The sequence below is a fragment of the Lissotriton vulgaris genome, chromosome 10 (genome assembly GCF_964263255.1).
Source record: "Lissotriton vulgaris chromosome 10, aLisVul1.2, whole genome shotgun sequence".
Classification (NCBI taxonomy): domain Eukaryota; kingdom Metazoa; phylum Chordata; class Amphibia; order Caudata; family Salamandridae; genus Lissotriton; species Lissotriton vulgaris.
Window position 1 is genome coordinate 4,257,559 of NC_141698.1, and position 18,717 is coordinate 4,276,275.

Here is an 18,717-nt window from a genome sequence, read left to right on the forward strand (position 1 = left end):
ACTGCCTGCAACAGTTTTCTTCATGTTGCGAGCAGAAAATCAGACCGCTCACTCCCGCAGGAACATGGGAAAAAACCCCGCGGGACAATCAGCGCGCTCTATTTTTAAAAATTGGATTTAAGGGACTCTCACAAGAGTCCTCCATATCCAAGCGTCCAGATACACAAATATTTTTTAACCCTGAAATCTGAAAAACTACTAAACAGATGTACAGCAAATCACAAAAGCATGCTTTCTGGACCAAGATCCAGCTTACTGCCAACCTTGGTGTCATTCTGTTCAGCCATTTTGGCAGGAGCAATGTTTAACGTTCACTTTGGAAATTACATGGGGAAACTGCATCTTGGGACCCCCTCTTTTCCTTGCCCCTCCTTTCCCGCTTGATGGATCACCCAAAATCTTACAGGAATGAGCTGAGGTGGATCCATCTTTTTGGGAAAGTGTTGTGAAGATTTTATAATAAAATCATAACTATGTACTATTGTACTATTTTGTGTATTATTAAATATTTTGTAGACATTAAATTATGTCTAACTATTTTAGATAATCTAATTTCATATATTTTTTTAAGGTTTTAAGTCCCAACCTCCATTATTCTCTGTGGGAGGGTGTTGGAGTGCCAGTGGTTGGCCATGTACAGTGTTTGACTTATTACAACAGGGTAAATTACTACACAAGTGCAGATTGTGCATACCAAAGAGTAGTAAACTTACTCAAAAGTGAAGTTCATGAATCTGCCCTTTAGTATGTAAAGTACAAAATATTCAGGTCAAAAATAACTGTAAAACATATTGTAAACAAAAAAAAAACGTGAAAAATATTTACTACAAAAATATGGTACTTTAAAAAATAACAATCTATACCCAGGTATTGATTTAAAAAAAAAAGTTGTTTACAAAATAAACTGTATAATGATTCAAAATAATTGTATTCTTAAATAATACATTAATAATCTAAAATAAAAATGTAATTATTATTAATATTTTTAACAGAATATTACCTCATATAGAGTCATAAAACATTTTCTTGGAAGTATAATTAAAAAAACAATTTACATTTTAAAAGATTAAATTAGAGAAATTAATTTCATGTAAAAGAATGTATACATGTTTTAATATATATTTAATTTTAAAATATACATTTATTTTTTCAACATGTAAAAAAATACAAAACAAATTTGTAAAAATCCCCTACAAAAAATGTAGAACAAAAAACTAAATATAATTAGATGCATAATCTAGTAAAGCATGCAATTTTATAATCAGTAATTTGTTAAGTAGAAAAGCTTTTTTTTACTTTATTCATAATAACAAACAATTATTTAAAGAACAAAAGAACATCAGAAAAATTACCAAAATTAAATAGTTAAAAAACACAACAATATTACATAGTATCCCACAAAGAAAGAAAAGTGCGGTCGGTGCGGGGTTTAGATTAACTGTTCTAACTCCAGTGCCAAAACCGTTATGGAAAGAGCCCATATTCTGGGAGGGACGATCGATTTATTACTCTAACTCCATTCCTTCTAACATTGGAGAAATCATGGTGCCATGTTGCATGCATGAGAGCGCTGGGAGGCAGAGCCGAGGCGCTCTTTGGCGTTGAGAGGTTTGTGAATGCATTCGACAGGTTTGGTGCCTCATAAATAACAACCTTCTTCTCCCATAGAATGCGGTGAGGCACAACCTGAGTCTGCACAAGTGCTTCCAGCGCGTGGAGAGCGTGAAAGGGTCGGTGTGGACCACCGACGAGCTGGAGTATCAGAAGAAGCGGCGGTCCACGCATGGCCGGTGAGGAGTGTGGGCTGCAGTGGTCTGGAGAGGGTCAGCTGGATGGGGAGTGGGACCAGTGTGTGTGCATCAGCCTCAGACTGTGCGCCTCCCGCAGGCCGCGCAGCTAGATGGGCAACCCAAGCCCCCCTGTTATTTGATGGCTTGCCCATCTCTCCATTTATACCGCCATCTCCCTGGTGAATATACAGGGACTGACCCTGGGTCCTAAGACAGGCACTGAACACCCTTCAGATTTCTTTGAATCTGGGATATTGACTGTCCCATCTGATTCTTCTCGCATAGCTTCAGGAACACTCCCCTCTCCTCTGAGTAATCACGAGTGCCATGGAGTGGGGGTGTCTTTATCCCTTACATTCTAGTGTTTGGGTTCTCTCCCTGCCTCAAGGCCTCACAAGGTGGTGTTGGGTTTTCTCCTTGTCTCTAGCCGGTACAATGGGTTGTTGGGGCTCAAGGTTTATCCCTAGCCCCTGCAAGGGGGTGTTGAGAGTCTCTCCTTGCTTCTATCCCTTACAGTGGGGTTTAAGGGTTCCCGCCCTGCCTCATGGACTTCAAACACTAGACACCCATACCATCCCAACAGAATGTTGAAGGACTACTGACAAATCAGGGTAAAAAAAGTCTGGAGGGCACCTTACCGCCTACCCACTGGGTCAGCAGGTTACGAGGACCAGTGGGGCCCAGCGGGTACCAGGACGGTACCTCATGTGCTCTTGGATCTCACCAGGGGCCCCATGGTGCCTTCCCTTCAGGTGTCCTGGCCCCTGGCATGAGAGGAGCTGGGGTTGCAGCTTCCAGAGATCTGGCTTAAGATTCATCCTCCCTCATGGTGACTACAAAGATTAAGACAAAGTTTGCACCAGTAGAGAAAAGACGGTCTGTGCATCCACCGACCACTTAAGCAATCCCTTGTGTCGGTGGCAACCCTCACCAGGGGAAAGGGCTTGCACCCTCTTCTTCCTGCTGCTGAACAAAGAGACTCCATGTCCTGAGCCCCCGGCTTGAAGACCTTCTGTAAAGTCTCCAGAATTTAGTCAGTGCCATCCTGTTGGGCGGCAGAAACAAATGTCTCAAGCCCTCGACAGACCTCTTGCCTATTGAAGAGCCCACCGTCTCACCCTCTGAAGACAAGACTGGGGAAGAAGCACTGCTTCATCCTCTAAAGACAGGCTTGCAGAAGGGTATAAGGCCACATCCTATGAGGATAGGCCTGTGGAAGGGCCCAACACCTCATCCTATAAAGACAGGCTTGTGAAAGTCCCACTAGCTTATTCAATAAGGACAGCCCTATGGGAAGCCCCACCCCCTCATCCTATAAAAATAGGCCAGTCAAAGGTTTCTTTGCCTCATTCTGTAAAGATACTCTTGTGGAAAGAATCACATCCTCCTCCTCCTATAAAGGCAGGCCTGTGGAAGGGCCAGCCTCCTCCTCCTCTAGAGACAAGCATGTGGAAGGGGCCATCGCCTCATCCTATAAAGGGTGCTGCAGTGGTTTGACATTTCACCAACCATCGAAGTGACACCACGATATCCACGCTGGCCCTGAGCCTAACCGAAGTGGCGGGAGCCTGAACGCCAATCCCATCAAGCTCTGCCCAGATACTACCAAGACCTCCAGATGTGGATATTGACCACAGACACAGAGGATCCCTGCCTGGCCCACAGGCCTAGGAGCAGCACCATCACAGACACAAACAAGAAGTCATCCTACATGCAGACTTTACCCTGGAACGTCACGCAGATGCCGAGTGAAACCCTCGAAAGCACAGAATCCTAAGGCAGATGTTCCCTACCCAGGTCTCCTCTGCAGAGTTTGCATTAAAGTATGGATAGAAGGGACATGCTTGTGTCCGGTTCAGGGAGGACCTGGCCTCACAGTTCAGACTGGACTATTCCGATTGGAGCAGGGTCAAGACTGATTTACATATTTCCAGGTCCAAACTGAGGTGGCGTGGTGAGCACAGTAACCATGGACTTGGGTTGCGTCCCGAGGGGTTACCAGTGGCTGATTAACTCAAGCATCCATCACTTTTGTATACTTCAGTGCGACGCCAAATCACGGCCATCCAACATGGATCCCACTGGCTTCAGGGCTTAGACTCACCCACACACTCAAAGTCCTACTAGCATTTATGTGCGACACATGCACCGCACACACACGTGCTAGAATTGTACACAGGATGTCATCGCAATGTTCTGGGTTTCACATCACACCAAACTTTACACAAGTAGGGTCAGTGGACGCCCTCACAGCGATGCAGGGAAAAAGCCTGGTCAGACTAAAGATTCAGAACAGCTTATGCTGCCACGATCGCTCCATGCGATACACTCAGGGCTTGGGCAGCGGTCACTGCTAACATGAGGGGGCCCTTGGAGGGCCCTTCCAGATCAAAGGACAGGTCCTGACCTCGCGCTACCAAAGACCAGCCTAGGCCAATGTGCACATGCTAGAGGAGTGTGATGACAGGTCCAAAAGAAGACAGGATTCCAGTTTCATATGCAGCCAGGCACCCGGGGCAGGGAAATACCCCGTGTACCTGAAATGGACATTCCTATCCCAACAACATATTTAAATATTAAAGGACTTACAAAATGTCTTTGTAGCAGAGTTTTCCTCTGAAAATGCCACAATGAGGCATCGTCCAATCTTGAAAGAAGGTGGAATTTATTTCTACCAGTTAGAAGTCCCCAGGCTCTATGGAACCTCACTCTGGTTTTCTGTTTCGACTCGGAACTCTCTGGTACCGATACCGTGTACTGCTGCCGTGGAAGGCTGTGTGCTTAGTCAGCGTTAGTTTAGTATGCAAGTTCCTGAGTTGCAGAATCTCCTATTCTGAGTCTCTATCAAGGATAAGGCGCGTCTTTGTACCGGTTCTTCATTTTTGCGTATGGTGTTGTAGTTTTACGTTAATCAGGATGTGGTGTTCCTACTTTTTTTCCAGGAACTTCCTGGGCATATGCGGAGTGGCTGCACCATGTTTTGTTTGTAATTTCATGTTGGAAGCTCTGTCTGGGCAGCTCATAGGTCGTTCAAGAAGCTCTTGTCACTAGGACACCCTGCACGTGAGTAAAGGACAGCATCGGTTTATGTTGACCCAACTGCTAGATTGCAAGCCTCGAAGCCTTATACGCGCGAGTAATATGAGATCGCTCATCGTCCTGCTCCAGCTTTGTATAAACGAGTGAGTAGATTCACATAAGGCTCACTGTGTATCAAACCATCTCCCAAGCATGTGGCCCACCTGCATCATGTCTCCCTGGAAGTCATCTTCAAAGCAGCCACGTCAGCTTCATCCCATGCACTCTTTGAACATTGACTTGTGAATGGCAGGATACCAGCCGGTGTTTCATACACCCTGCCTTTCTGCTCATAAGGTTTCTCCCCCTAGTAATAGGTCCTATGTGTCTGGAGGAAGGGGCGAAGGACACAGGTGTATCCGGGAGCACAGGGTACTCACCGCAGCGACTCTGGCACTGCACCTCCTCAGCGGCCCGGACTCCATCTAGTCTTGCACCCATCCTTTGGGTGCCTGCACCCAGTTGGTGCACCCACTGGGAAGAGAGGGGGGTGTGGGGGTCAGTGGGAGCACCCACAGGGAAGAGAGGTGGCTGTGGGAGACAGTGGGGCACAAGGATGGCTGCAGCCATGCTCACAAGCTGTAATATGATTTCTCTGCTTGCAGGAGGTGTCCCGGGACGTGTTTGTGGCCAGGACCTGCCAGGAGTCAGGGCAACGAAGGGGACTCGGGCTCCAACACTTTCTGTAATTTGTTTTTTTGTTGTTTTTTTTGGACAGGGTACAGGACCTGAAATGATGGCTGCCCTTTGTCTGCTTTCCTGAAGGGTTGCAGATTCCCCCTCTTCGTCGCAGACAAGAGCACCAGGAGATGTTGCGACTGCACCCTCCCAGCTCACCACAGAAGCCATCCCATTCCTGAAGCTCACAGCTCTCTCTTCTGACGCAGCGCCTCTCAGGAGCCCTGTTGTGACCTTTGAACCCTTCACTCATTAGCACCTCATACATTTTATGACCTCTGAACGTTCTTTAGCAGCTCCTATGAATCTCCGAGGAGCGCTTCAGCATCAGTTGTGACCCCGGAAACTTGCAGCTCATTCGCCTCAGCTCTGGCCACTGAGCTGCACTGGAGCTCACTCACATTCCGCAACCTCTGACCTGCCCTCATGAGCTCATTGGCTGGACTGGTGACCACCTCAAGTGGCTTCCTGACAGCTGTTACCTCTGACCTTTGACCCTCTTTCACTGCTCACTGGTATCCTGTGACCTCTGCACCCCTCACTCTCCTTTCCACGACCTCTGACCCTGTCACACACTGGCATTCCTCTTACTTCTGAACCACTCTTAGGCGCTCTGCAACAACACTGGGACATCTCAACCTCATGAATGCGTTCACTCACAGCTGTGTGACCTCTGACCCTCTCAGGATGTGGCTGACATCCCCATGACCTCTGGCCCTCTCAGGAGCCCAGTGACATCTCATGACCTGTGACCCTCTCAGGAGCCCAGTGACATCCCATGACCCTCTCAGGAGCCCAGCGACATCCCATGACCCTCTCAGGAGCCCAGTGACATCCCATGACCTCTGACCCTCTCAGGAGCCCAGTGACATCCCATGACCTCTGACCCTCTCAGGAGCCCAGTGACATCCCATGACTCTCTCAGGAGCCCAGTGACATCCCATGACCTCTGACATCCCATGACCTCTGACCCTCCCAGGAGCCCAGTGGCATCCCATGACCTCTGACCCTGTCAGGAGCCCAGTGACATCTCATGACCTGTGACCCTCTCAGGAGCCCAGTGACATCCCATGACTCTCTCTGGAGCCCAGTGACATCCCATGACCTCTGACATCCCATGATCTCTGACCCTCTCAGGAGCCCAGTGACATCCCATGACCTCTGACCCTCTCAGGAGCCCAGTGACATCCCATGACTCTCTCAGGAGCCCAGTGACATCCCATGACCTCTGACATCCCATGACCTCTGACCCTCCCAGGAGCCCAGTGGCATCCCATGACCTCCGACCCTCTCAGGAGCCCAGCGACATCCCATGACCCTCTCAGGAGCCCAGTGACATCCCATGACCTCTGACCCTCTCAGGAGCCCAGTGACATCCCATGACTCTCTCAGGAGCCCAGTGACATCCCATGACCTCTGACATCCCATGACCTCTGACCCTCCCAGGAGCCCAGTGGCATCCCATGACCTCTGACCCTCTCAGGAGCCCAGTGACATCTCATGACCTGTGACCCTCTCAGGAGCCCAGTGACATCCCATGACCTCTGACATCCCATGATCTCTGACCCTCTCAGGAGCCCAGTGACATCCCATGACCTCTGACCCTCTCAGGAGCCCAATGACATCTCATGACCTGTGACCCGCCTGCCCCCATCAGGGGCTCAATGACTCTCCCTGTGGCCTCTACACCACTCAGGAGTTACTGAGATCTCCGTGACCCCTGACCTGCTCTGTGTCTCATTGTTATCTCCATGACCTGTGACCCTCTCTCAGGATCTCACTGCCTCCCCCATGACCCCGGACCCTCTCTGTGTGACATCTGCACATCTCACCTCTGGACAGTTTTTAGCACCCACTGACCTCCTGGTGACCTTTGACCTCCTCTCGAGAGCTCGCTGTCATCCCACCATGACCTCCGATTCCTTTTCCAGATCTCGCCAGGATCATGCGTGACCCCAGAATGCTTCTGGAACTCACTCATGTATTCTGTGGCCCCTGGGGCCCCTAAGAGCCCAAAGCCCGCCCCAAGACACCCGACCCTTTCAGGAACCGCTCTGACCTTTGACCCTCTCTTGGGTGCTCACATACATACGAGCTAATCTGAGTCTGCCCCATGCCCTTTGAACTTTTCACAGGGGTCGCAGACTTTGTTTTTTGTGGAATCCGGAATGGCTGCCAAATGAAAGTTATATTTTTTGTAGGTTGTGGGACGTTATGCAGGTGACCAGTATGTTTTACATAAAATGTAATCAAAGTGCTAATTATTAAATAAACCAAATTTCAAGACTCCCCTAATGCAGAAAGCTGTATGCGTTTCCTTGAGGTTGAAGAGTTATTTTGTCACATAATTGCTGAGTGGCTGCTTAAATCTGAGTGAAGAGGGCGGGCTGCAGAGCAGCACCCCACCCCAAGGCCTCAGGGGGGGGCTGGGGCGGGCCCCAGATCCCGGGCTAAGAACCAGACGCCAAGAGCGTACCCCAAATCTGATCCGCACCCCCCCCCCAAACTCACTGCGCCTGGGCTGCTCAAAGTGTACCCCAAAACCCAGGCACCCACCAGCTCCACCTGGATAGCTCACAGCGTACCCCAAAATCCAAGAGTGTACCCCCAGCCTGACCACCTACTCGTTCTGCAGGGATTGCTCACAGCATACCCCCCTAAAAAACAAGTGTACCACAAACCTGACCAACCGCTCACTCTGCACCCGTAGCTCTTCCTGGATTGCTCACAGCATACCCCCCCCCCCCTAAAAATCAAGAGTACCACAAACCTGACCACCAGCTCACTCTGCACCCGTAGCTCCTCCTGGATAGCTCACAGCGTACCCCAAAAAAAGAGTGCATCACAAACCTGACCACCCGCTCGCTCTGCCTGGGCTGCTCAACCTGTACCCCAAGCCCAACCACCCCTTAACTTTGCCTCGTTAGCTCACAGCATACCCCAAACATAGAGTGTACCTCAAACTGGACCACCTGCCGGCTCTGCCTGGGCTGCTCAAAGTGTACCCCAAACCCCAAGCACCCCCTAGCTCCACCTGGATAGCTCAGTGTACCCCCCAAAAAATGTATCACAATCTGATCACCTGCTTGCTCTGCCTGAGCTGCTTAAAGTGCACCCCAAAACTGAAGAACCCATTAGTTGCGCCTGGATTGCTCACAGCGCACCCCAAAACCCAAGCATGCCCAAACCCTACCTAGACATGTGAGTGCACCCCAAACCCGAAGCATCCCCTAGCTCCACCTGGATAGATCACAGTGTACCCCAAAACCCAAGCATCCCCAAACTCTACCTAGACATGAGTGCACCCCAAAACCCAAGCATCCCTTAGCTCCATCTGGATAGCTCAGTGTACCCTAAACCCAAGCATCCCCTAGCTCCACCTGGATACCTCAGAGTGCACCCCAAAACCCAAGCATCCCCTAGCTCCACCTGGCTAGCTCAGTGTACCCCAAAACCCAAGCACCCCCTAGCTCCACCTGGCTAGCTCAGTGTACCCCAAAACCCAAGCACCCCCTAGCTCCACCTGGCTAGCTCAGTGTACCCCAAAACCCAAGCATCCCCTAGCTCCACCTGGATAGCTCAGTGTACCCCAAAACCCAAGCATCCCCTAGCTCCACCTGGATAGCTCTGTGTACCCCAAGCATCCCCTAGCTCCACCTGGCTAGCTCAGTGTACCCCAACACCCAAGCATCCCCTAGCTCCACCTGGACACCTCAGAGTGCACCCAAACATTCCCAAGCTCCACCTGGGCACTTTAGAGTGCACCTCAAAACCCAAGCACCCCCAGGATAGCTCATAGTGTACCCCAAACCAAGAGTGTACCCCAAACCTAACAAACCACTTGCTCTGCCTGGGGTGCTCTAAGTGTACCCCAAAGTACCGCCTAGCTCCAACTGGATATCTCAGTGTGGCCCAAAAACGAGTGCATCACAAACCTGACCACCAGCTCGCTTTGCCTGGGTGTCTCAAAGTGTACCCCAAAACCCAAGCACCCCCTAGCTCCACCTTGACATCTCAGAGTGCACCCCAAAATTCAAGCATCCCCTAGCTCCACCTTGACATCTCAGAGTGCACCCCAAAATCCAAGCATCCCCTAGCTCCACCTTGACATCTCAGAGTGCACCCCAAAATCCAAGCATCCCCTAGCTCCACCTGGACATCTCAGAGTGCACCCCAAAATCCAAGCATCCCCTAGCTCCACCTGGACATCTCAGAGTGCACCCCAAAACCCAAGCATCCCCTAGCCCCACCTGGACACCTCAGAGCGTACTCCAAAGCCCAAATACACACCCAGCCAGCTTAGTCAACGCCAAATGTGTACCCCACATCCAACCACCCACGGGCTCTCCCTGTGCTGTCACAAGTGTACCCCAAAACACTGAGAAGCTAGCTCATCCTGGGCAGCTCAAAGTGCATCCCAAACATGGCTACCTGATGGCTCTACTTGGGCTTCTTAGAGAGTGGCACACAGCTGAACATCCACTGGCTCTGCCTGTTCAACACAGAGTGTACCCCCAACCCGGATCACTCGCTGGCTCTGTCCAGGCCGCTCTGTGTGCACTCCAAGCTCAAGTACCCACTCTCTCTCAAATAGTAAAAATGGAGAATGCGGTTTTGGAGCCAGTTAACCTGCAGCAATACCCCCCACCAAGGATCGTTCCATCCCCCAGCTTTCTTCAATCTCTATCCCGAGCCCCCGCTATGATCTTCCAGAACTAGACCTCTTCCACCTGTACCCAAACCTACCCGATGGTCTCATCCCTGGATGACGTCACCCTCCTATACAAGACCCTGAAATAATTCAATCATGGATGGAAAGCCACAACCTCAAGCTAAACCCAGCAAAAACAAAAAAAATATTTTATCTCCCAAAAAGCAGCCCCATTGATTCAAGACTGGATGGACCTCCGCCCTGCCCCGTGGGGACGCCCTTTGTTCAGAAGCCCAAATCTCTCAGTTCCACTATCAACAGACATCTCAACCTCCAGAGCCATATCTCATTGATGCCAGCGAGGGCCCCGCCCCAGCCGAGATTGGTATCGGGAATCAGGCCCCTCGTCCCAGAGCAGGACCTACCATCCGTTGTTCAGGCACTCATTCTAGACTGGACCATGGCGTCCTCAAAGTCCACCTAGGACCGCTCAGAAGAGTCCTACAGGCTGCAGCCCATTTTTTGAACGTTCACAATACATTTGAGCACATCAGCCCTATCCTACGTGGAGTTCAAAACTGCCTGCACCACTCACAGCTCTCCACTCCTCTTTGCCCTCATACCTAAATGAGAAACTGAAAGTCTCAGGCAGGTGGGTACACTGTAAGGTGCAGTGCCGTTTAGAAATCCGTCTGTCTGCGGTCAACCTACCCCTCACTCAGCCGGTCCTGGGAGACCTCTTACAGTGTCCACACCTGCCGGTACACGGTTACAAAATGCTGATCCGAATTGGGTAATGTTGTAGATCTACAGGTACCACTTTTTAGGCTGCTGTATGGGTGGTCACTAATTGTTTCACTATAAAAGACCACCACCAAAAAGTGTAGATAGATCTCACATCGGTCCTGAAGAATTGCCGTCTACTTGACTTACGGCAAGAAACATGTTGGCCTAATTTTCTAGCACGAAACCCTGCAACCTTAGAGCAGGTGTGCGTACATCGTTTTTAATGAGGATAGTGACCACAATCAATAAAGTTGTTTTGGGTGGACCACTATTTCCTGTTTTAGCCTCACACATTTCACATTTATACAACTACACTCCCTAGGGCCCTCACACGCACTGCACCCAACGCCATAAAGAAAGGAAAATGCTACTTACCAGTATGCATCTGTTCTTCGCATGTAGAGCTGCAGAGTCTCACACTGAGCATTAGATCGCAACCTGGTGTTGGGCTCGGATGATTGCATATTGTTGTCTTCTTGGAAGAAGTCTTTGTAGTCACGAGATAGGTGACTCCTCCTTTGGACAATAGTGCCAATGCGCATGGGAGACTCCTAGTTTGCGTGTGGAGTGCACTCTAGGAGGAACTGTTAATGTACGTTTTGCTTTTTGATAGCATATTTGTATGCATTTTGCAATCCACCTAGCAATACCAGCTTTGGAGATGGGTTGCCTTTATGTGGTGGTGCAAAAGCTACAGCGAGAACCTATGCCCGTTCCAACTGACAGCCCCATTTCCTACTCCCGAAGTGAGCTCCTCTCCTTGAGACTACGTAAGAACAGACATGGTCATTATGTGCTTAAATATGACCACACATTCACGCACTGCGATCTTTGTAGCTCAGACTCTTCTGGATTGCGGCATCACTACCCAGCCACCACTGACCTACGTATGGCCTTATTGAACTGCAGGTCCCTCCCGAAACACTCTTGAGCTTAACTTCCTGCTACAGGATCATAACCTGGACATTCTGTTTCTTACAGAAACGTGGCTATCCACCACTCTGAAGCCGATATTGTCCGCACTCTTCTCCCAGGATACCTTATCCACTCGCAGCCCAGACCCTCGAGCAAAGGAGGCGGACTGGCCATTTTGTACAAAAACCACTTAACTGGCAGGATGAAGGACGGCGGAATCTCGGATTCCGAAAACTGCCACTTCCACTTCCAGCTCTCCCCCACCACATCCTTCACAGGCCTCCTTGTATACCGTCCCCCAGGAATCGCTGGCCATTTCCCCAGCTCTCTCCTTGAGACGGTTACCGTCTTAGCCTCTTCCGCCCCCCAACTTCACCATTTTAGGTGACTTGAATTTCCATTTTGACGAACCCTTAGACAAAGTAGCCACTGACTTGCTCCTTGATCTCTCTTCATATGAGATCCATCTCTTGAAAACAGGAGCTACACACCGTAAAGGTCATCTCTTAGACCCGATACTCTCCAATATCAGCTCACTTCATACCAGCCCCCCGTCTCCCATCCCCTGGACAAACCATTTCCTCCTGACCTTTACTTGGCAGGTCGACCTTAAAAAGGTACAAACGCTCAGTACCTCCACTCATGATAGAATGTGGTCGAAACAATCTGTGGAGAAGTGGATTGACACCTTGGAACGCTCCCCCCCCCGCCCCCCGCCTCGGACCCCGTTGTAGCCGACACCAACTTCAAAAACGGGCTCTCTAATTCTTTGGACGCAGTCCTACCAAAAAAAACCCTGTGGAAAAAGCAGATGAGAACAGGTTCTGCCCCATGGTTCACTCCTGAGCTCAGAACCCTAAGGCAAGGCTGTAAAAGGCTAGAGCGTATCTGGAGAAGAAACTGGGACACTGCTAACAAAGACATCTATCGCGACTCAATCAGAGCATACAAAGTCGCCCTCAGAAATGCCAAAACTACATTTTATGATAACAGAATCAAAAATGCCTCTAACTCCACTAGAGAAACTTACAAAATTGTGAAAGAACTTCTGAAGATCCCTGATCCCCCGTTACCCCAAGACCCCTCAGGGTCCAAGTGCAACAATCTAGCCACCTATTTCGATCAGAAAATAAAAAACATTACATCCTCCCTGCCCCAAACAGAAAGTCCTTCAGGGAATGAAAATGAGAATCTGCCACCAGATACGGGCCCTCAGCTGAACGCCTTTAATCGAATCTCCGAGGAGGACTTTCTCAAAACCCTAACCAGTATCAAAAGCGGCTCCCCCAGCGACCCAGTCCCGATGCGCTTCTTGAAACAGATAGCTGCCTCCATTTCCACCCCGGCAACCGAGCTCAACCACCATTCTCTTTCACAGGGCATTGTGACTCCCAGTTGGAAAGGGGCAATCGTCAAGGCCCTGCTGAAGAAACCCCATCTTGACCCCCTAGAGCTTGCCAACTTTAGACCCATATCCCTTCTCCCTGGTCTCAGCAAGATCACAGAAAAAGTGGTGAACCTCCAACTTTCCCACTTCCTGGAGTCCAATGATCGGTTGCGTAATTCCCAAACCGGATTCCGCCCTGGCCAGGGTACTGACACCGCCCTCCTCTCCGTCATCGAGGAGGCTAGGCGCATTCTGGACTCAGGAGGATCAGTGGCAGTGATCCTCCTGGACCTCAGTGCGGCCTTTGATACGGTGAACCACCGTATCCTGATCCAGCGCCTGGCCAAAGCAGGAATACGAGGGTCTGCTCTGACCTGGTTAACATCCTACCTTTCCAACCGCACCTTTCAAGTCTGGGAAGGCAAATCACAATCTGCCTTAATACCCCTCCAGTGTGGAGTACCGCAGGGCTCATCCCTGAGCCCCACATTGTTTAATGTGTACATGGCCCCCCTGGAGGACGTGGTCGCCCCCTTTGGGATAAAAATAGTAAGCTACGGCGATGACACCCAACTGGTCGTCTCACTTTCGCAACTCGACCAATGCCCCGATAACTTCCATCAGTGCCTGACTACGATCCATGCCTGGATGTGTGACTCCTCACTCAAGCTTAACGGATCTAAAACAGAAATCATGATGTTAGGCCACAAGTCGGCCTCTATGCCCTCTTCCATCTGGCCGGCTTGTTTAGGGGAACCCCCCACCCCAAAAAAAGAAATCAAAAGCTTGGGGGGTCTGGCTCGATCAGGACCTCTCTCTTAAAACACACGCGAAAAAGACAGCAGGCACCTGCTTCGGCCTACTCCGCTTGCAAAGTTCACCCCCTTCTCCCCTATCACTCCAGAAGGTTATTGATTCAAGGTCTAGTCCTGTCAAGACTAGACTTCAGCAATGCAATTTTCCTAGGAGCCCCTGAAGCCACAATCAATAAGCTTCAACAAACCCAAAACGCCGCCGCTAGGCTACTAATGGGTATCCCCCTCAGAGCATCTGCCAAACCTGCCCTCAAAGCGCTTCATTGGCTCCCGTGCGAGAGAGGATGATCTTTAAATCCCTTTGTATCACCCACTAAATCCTGCAAGGTAAAGGACCCCCGATCCTGAGAAACCTAGTCACCCCCTACAAACCCAATAGACCCTTGCGCTCAGACAAAGGGTTTCTGGCTACGGTGCCCAGAATCAAGAAAGCCCGCACCGGTGGCCGCCGCTTCTCGGTGAATGCGGCCTCACACCGGAACTCGCTCCCACTGCAATTACGCGCTGAATCTGGCCATCTTCGCTTCCGGAAAACACTGCAAACCTTCCCCTTTCCCAACTGATCCTCCTTCCCTCCCCTCCCCTCAGAGTTTTACTCAATCTCAGCGCTGGGATGCCTCCTGGTAACCACGCGCTTTACAAAAACGACATACAATACAAACAATTGCTTTGTTTTTCGAAAGGCTTTGGTCCTGTCAATGTAATAGAGAAGGGCTCTTTTTACATCCAGGGTGTGTAGCGCTCTTTCTGCAACAGAGTCTGGGTTTTGAAAAAACACTGGCAACTCTACTGATTGGTTTAGATGAAAAGGTGTGATGACTTTAGGAAGGAATTTAGGATTTGTTCATAGAACCACTTTATTACGTGCAATTGTAAAAATGGTTCTTGTATAGTGAAGGCTCTCCTGAGAGAGGGAATAGCAATAAGGAAGGCTGTTTTCCATGTGACGAATTGCAGTTCACATTCGGGTAAAGGTTCAAAAGGGGGTCCCATGAGCCTGGTAAGAACAATGTTTAGGTTCCACACTGGAGAGGGGGGTAGCCTAGGAGGAATGATTCTTTTTAATCCTTCCATAAATGCTTTAATTGCAGCTACTCTAAATAAGGACAGATGCGGTCTATTTTGTAGGTACGCGGCTATGGCTGCAAGACTAAGCCTTATGGATGAATGTGCTAGATTACTTCTTTGTAAGTGTAGAAGATAGCAAATTATATTTTGGATAGAAGCATCCAGGGGATCAATTTGGTTATTGGTGCAGTAAATGGCAAATCTTTTCCATTTTGCTGCATAGCAAGCTCTAGTAGTAGGTTTCCTGGCTCCCTTAATGATGTTCATTCAGTCTGGTGGTAGGTTAAGGTAACCAAACTATAAGACTTTAGGAGCCAAACTGCTAGATTTAGTTGACTTGGATCTGGATGCCTCATTTCTCCATGGTTCTGCGTTAACAAGGATGGTGTCAGACACAGTCTTTGGTGTGGAACTAGAGAGAGTTCCAACAGTGTTGTGAACCACGGTTGGCGTGCCCAAGTGGGCGCTACCAAGATTATTTTGAGACTGTTGTCTTAGCTTGCGCACTACTAGTGGTATCAGTGGGAGTGGCGGAAAAGCGTACGCAAATTTGCCTGACCAGTTCATCCATATCGCATTGCCCTTAGACAGCGGGTATGGCGAACAGATCTATGTCTGGTTGACCCCACTTCTGAAAGGATGGTAGGAGAACTTGCGGATGTAGTTCTCATTCGTGAATCCGTTGTGTCTGTCGACTTAACAGATCTGCTATCTGATTGTAAACTCCTGGAAGGTGTTCCACTAACAGATATATGTTTTGTGGAATGGCCCATCTCCAAATGTTCTGTGCAAGCTGGGACAGTTGTAGAGAGTGTCCCTCCCCCCCCTGTTTTTGTATGTAGTACATGGCTGTCATGTTGTCCGTCCAGCTCAAGACAGCTTTGTTTTCTACTTGGAAGGACTTGAGCTCTAAGAATATTCTAGCAGCTCCAGGTGATTGATGTGGAGCACTTTTTGTTGAGTGGTCCATCTTCCCTGAGTTGTGTGGTGTAGGAGATGGGCTCCCCATCCTGTCAGGGATGCATCTGTTGTAAGCACTATTTGTGGGGCAGGCTCTAGGAACTGCCGCCCTCTGGACAAGTTTTTGGTGTTCCACCACTGCAGAGAGCGATGTGTGCGGCTGTCCACCAACACCAGGTCTGTTAGTTTTCCTTGAGCCTGATTCCATTGTTGTGCTGGACATTCCTGTAATGGGCGCATTTACAGTCTTGCATATGGTACAATAAAAATGCCATCATGCCTATTCGTCTCATAAACACTCTGGCTGGGAGAGGGGGTTGATGTTGAAACTTTGTGACTAAGGCTTGAATGCTCTGTATCCTGGCTGGACTGGGATGAGCCAGAGCTGTTGACGTGTTTATTGTAGCCCCTAAATATTGATGTACATGAGAGGGCTGTAGGTGCGACTTGGTGTAGTTGATTGTGAATCCCAAGTTGTGCAGGGTTTGAATGGTCTGCGTCGTGTGTTGGACTCACTGATTGAATGACTTGGCTTTTATGAGCCAATCGTCTAGATATGGGAAGACATGCATCTGTTGTCTTCTGAGATGTGCTGCTACTACTGCTAGGCACTTTGTAAACACTCTTGGTGCAGTTGTGACTCCGAATGGAAGGACCTTTAACTGATAGGGTTGCCCTTCTAGTACAAACCTTAGATACTTCCTGTGAGAAGGATATATAGGAATGTGGAAGTAGGCGTCCTTTAGATCTAGTGTAGTAAGGAAGTCGCCTTGTTGCAACAATGGGAGCACTTGTAACGTGATCATATGAAAATGATCTGAGTGTATATAGTGATTGAGAGGCCTGAGGTCAAGAATCGGTCTTAGTGTCCCGTCCTTCTTGGGTATTAGGAAATACAGCGAGTAAACTCCTGTCCCCTGTTGTTGTAAAGGGACCAGTTCTATTGCGTCTTTTTGAAGTAATGCTAGAACTTCTTGTTTGAGCAGTGTAAGATGTTCTGTAGACATTGGACGCTGCCTGGGTGGTATGTGTGGAGGGGTTGCTATAAGTTCCAGGCAGTAGCCATACTGGATAATTTGTCTTACCCACCTATCTGTTGTGATGGAATTCCAGACAGGTAGGAACTGTGTTAGTCTTCCCCCCACAGGAGTGGAATGCTGTTGGGGAAGCTGAAAAAAGTCACTGCTTTGTGGTGGGAGAGGTTCGACTATTGTTATTTTCTCGACCTCTCCCCTTATTGTTGTTGCCTCTGTAGCCTCCTCGAAAATATCCCCTATTGGAAGATGTTTGTGGGTTAGTTTTAAAGGAAGCTGAAGTTTCTGCTCCAGCTTGTTTGGAGCCTCCTCTATAAAAGTAGCGACAAAAAAAGCCTCTAGCTTATGGGAGATGCAGTGATTCATGAAGAATATTCAACAAATGACGCCGGGAGGGCGGGAAATTTGAATCAGGAGCTTAATTGGGAAGTTGAAACCAGGGGTTAAAGAAGAGAGGGATTGTGGGAGGGAGATTGATGGGATGTTAGATGGAGTAAGGACGGACGATTTATAAAACTACATGTGGCAGGTACGTGCCAAATAGAGTGCACTGCAAGGGCATAGTTCGGTGGACAAGTTACCAAAAGCGGAGGGGTGGGAATAGAGAGAGGTCATACTGTTAAATAATTACGGCTGTCGAGAACGGAAGTAAATATGAGAGATGAGACATGGCAGTTTACATACGCCTCACTATTCGGTAAAGGGTGATTATAGAGGGATGGGTATAAGAAAAGGTTTTGAAGGCGAACACAAGTGACCTATTGTCAGGGTGCAGGCACAAAAGAAGGTGTTGTGAGAAAATCGCACGTTAGGAACGGGATGATGGGTTGGTTTCAACACTTCGAAAAATGGGAATGTGATAAGGATTAAGATACAAAATCAGGGAGGAGAATATCAGTTAGGCTGTCTGGCATACAGGGTTCTTCGTAATGCATGGATTTGTTGTGCTAAGCGTTTTAATTGACATAAATGTTTTTTGACATCGTGCAATATGTTTATAAATTAGGTTAGCATTAAGAAATGTTACACTGAAGTGGAGAATACAATTTGTGATTGTAGCTATTTATTATTCATTTACAGTGACCCCCGAAGAAGGGCGTTGAGCCCGAAATGCATTGGGTATTTTTTGAATAAACGCTGCCTGACATGAATTAATGCTTCAGTCCTGTTCATTCATAAAGTCTGGATTGACACGGTTTGAACAGTAAAAACTCGGAAACGGCATATACACTCAGCGTGTGGACTCGAATTAAAGCTGGAGAATAAGTTTGACAAGTTTGGAATACTATGGATTAAAATGGATTAACATTGAATAAATAAGTAAATAATCACGCAATTGGCACTTTTATCTGTGCGATTGTTTGGGGCGAGATGAAGCCCCACTACAGTGATGTTCATAACTTTAGTGCCATTAGGGCATGGCACCAGACTCAATCGGCACGCACCCTTTAGATTAAAGAGACAAGTTTGAGAAATTAGGTATAAGTGGTGTGCATCCTGCCCCCCCTTTACAGTGGATTGTAGAGCTCCCATAGATTTGGCTGTGTCCGTGTCC

At 48.8% G+C, this 18,717-nt stretch overlaps 1 protein-coding gene across 1 annotated transcript in view; it reads left to right on the forward strand.

The window, feature by feature from the left end:
- The window catches only part of LOC147684285 (forkhead box protein P3-like), a 123,142-nt gene extending 115,368 nt beyond the window's left edge, over nucleotides 1-7,774 (forward strand). The window contains exons 11-12 of the mRNA XM_086940153.1: nucleotides 1,669-1,790; nucleotides 5,587-7,774. Coding sequence (XP_086796279.1) covers nucleotides 1,669-1,790; nucleotides 5,587-5,605 — 141 coding nt within the window. The 3' untranslated portion in view covers nucleotides 5,606-7,774. The remainder of the gene's footprint in view (nucleotides 1-1,668; nucleotides 1,791-5,586) is intronic.
- Nucleotides 7,775-18,717: the final 10,943 nt, after the last annotated feature.